Consider the following 1,999-nt stretch of genomic DNA (forward strand, 5'->3'; position numbering starts at 1 on the left):
AAAAAAAGATTAAATTTTTAATTATCTTTTTCTGAACTGTCTGAAAAACAATTTATACACGTAAACTCGCGATCAGATGTGTGCACACATTCGTCAACATTCGTCATGAGCCATACGGTTGCATAAGATGCATTATTTGTTATTAGAAGCTAATAAAATGTTTTTCAAACACACGCAACAGATGTTCCTTAAATCGTCATCGGAATCGGACAAAACAGTGACCTTTTTTGCCTTTGATTTTCGCAAAACCGGTTTCGATGCACTTCCGGTGCTCGTCGATGGTTGTTCTACATTTTTTTTAGGACGTCCTCTTTTTTTGGGACAGTAGGATTTTCAGCTGGATTTTCCGGAGCAGTGTTTTTGGAGTTTTTCTTTTTTGGAAGAGCTGTCCTCTCTTTCTTTTGCTTTGCTTCCACTTGTTCTCTTGCTAATTCTGTCATCTCCGGTGAATTTGTAAGAATAGCACTTTTTCTGCGTTTGCGCCCTTTTCGTGTTTGCTGCTTTGGCGCTGCTTTTGGAAACGGCTGGATGGTTTCGAGTGTTAAGCTGAGTTCCTTGCTATATGTGGTTTCAGTTGAAGTGCTCCTGTTTCTTCTTTCGGTGTTCATGATTGCAGCAATATTTTCCTGATCTTTGTGACGAAAAGATGACGAAGCAATGGGTTCATTTGTTATTTCCAATGTTACGGAAGCCGCAGATGTCGATGGCAAATGCAAAGTCTCGTCATTTTTATTGACCGCAGAAGAACTGGAAGGCACAGGATTATCCCGATCTGTAACGCTGCTTGGCAGGAACTCAACGTCTTGAAAAATGTCCTTGTTGAATGGCGAAATCCCTGTGCATTCAAAACCGGAAACTATGTTTTCATACGTCGCAGCTCGTGGCAATGATTTTCGAATTATTCCAAGGATGTCATAAATTGTCATCGTTTTTCCAGGATTTGCTGTCATCCAACTGTCACACTGAGAATTGATAGCTTTTTTCAAAGGACCGTAGACAGTGCGGTCTAATGGTTGCAGCTTGTAGGAACAGTGAGGTGGAAGTGACAGCACAATTATCCCGTTTTCTTTGCAGAAATCGAGTCCAGTGATGGAAAGATGAGATTCATGATTATCAAGCACGAGCAAGACGGGGGCATCGACGGAGGCACGAACGTGTTGTTGGAAAAAATTCAAAAATTGGTTGAAATGCTCCGCGTTCATCCACCCACTAGAATTTGCAGCACCTGCAGAGCCGGGCGGTCCATCACGCAAAAAATAGTCCTTGAAACGCTTGCGTAGAAAAATGAAGAACTGTGGCAAGGATCGCCCTTCCGCTGACACTGCCATTGCTAAAGTAACTAGTGTGCCCCGTTCACTGAAAGTTACTCTTCCGATTTGTTTGGTCCCTCGTCGAGCGATTATTCTATCAGGTCTCTAAACCGTGGTAACCCCCGTTTTGTCCATGTTCCATATTCTTTGCGGCGGTAAAAGGTGACGATTCAGGACAGTTTGAAGATTCGAAAAAAAGCCTGGACATTCGTTCTGTTAAAACTGGTTGCGCGCGCGAGGCTTGTTGCCTCTGGTTTCCTCAATGACAGAGTCGGGTGTCTTTTCAAAAATGCGGTCAACCAATCTTTACCCGCCATGCGAGTCTTCTCCTACGATGTTGGCATTGGCAGTTCCAACTTTCTGGCGAAATCGAAAGCCAATCCTCGAACTTCTTTTGCTGACAGTCCAAAATACATGTCATTGCAGTGGGTTAAATATTTCACTAAAGTCTCTTCTGCTTCAGCATTTATAACCTGCATTAAAAATATGAATTTCGTAATGCAGTGAACGTACGCTCATACTTCATAGTTGTTACATACCGTAGTGTGTCCACGAACGTGTACGGTCGCTATATTCTTCTCTAGTTCATCCTCAGTAGTGTTTTTGAGCCAGCCGTGCAGCGTCGGTCTTGACACCTCGAATATTTCTGCAGCATGTTTAATCTTCATTCCTTCTTTTTTTCACAGCAA

The 1,999-nt window shown here is 42.7% G+C and overlaps 1 protein-coding gene across 1 annotated transcript; it reads right to left on the bottom strand.

Annotated features, from left to right (window-relative positions):
* Window positions 1-287: 287 nt before the first annotated feature.
* On the bottom strand, window positions 288-1,328 carry LOC112465080. The gene has a single exon (XM_025032453.1). The coding sequence runs from the start codon at window positions 1,326-1,328 to the stop codon at window positions 288-290; it is 1,041 nt and encodes a 346-aa protein (XP_024888221.1).
* Between the last annotated feature and the right edge of the window lie 671 nt (window positions 1,329-1,999).

The sequence above is a fragment of the Temnothorax curvispinosus genome, unplaced genomic scaffold (assembly GCF_003070985.1).
Source record: "Temnothorax curvispinosus isolate PA1 unplaced genomic scaffold, ASM307098v1 QBEX01014900.1, whole genome shotgun sequence".
Taxonomy (NCBI): domain Eukaryota; kingdom Metazoa; phylum Arthropoda; class Insecta; order Hymenoptera; family Formicidae; genus Temnothorax; species Temnothorax curvispinosus.

What these genes read in the sequence shown, in the direction of transcription:
- LOC112465080 (XM_025032453.1), bottom strand. Translation starts at nt 1,328, where the DNA reads ATGGCAGTGTCAGCGGAAGGGCGATCCTTGCCACAGTTCTTCATTTTT.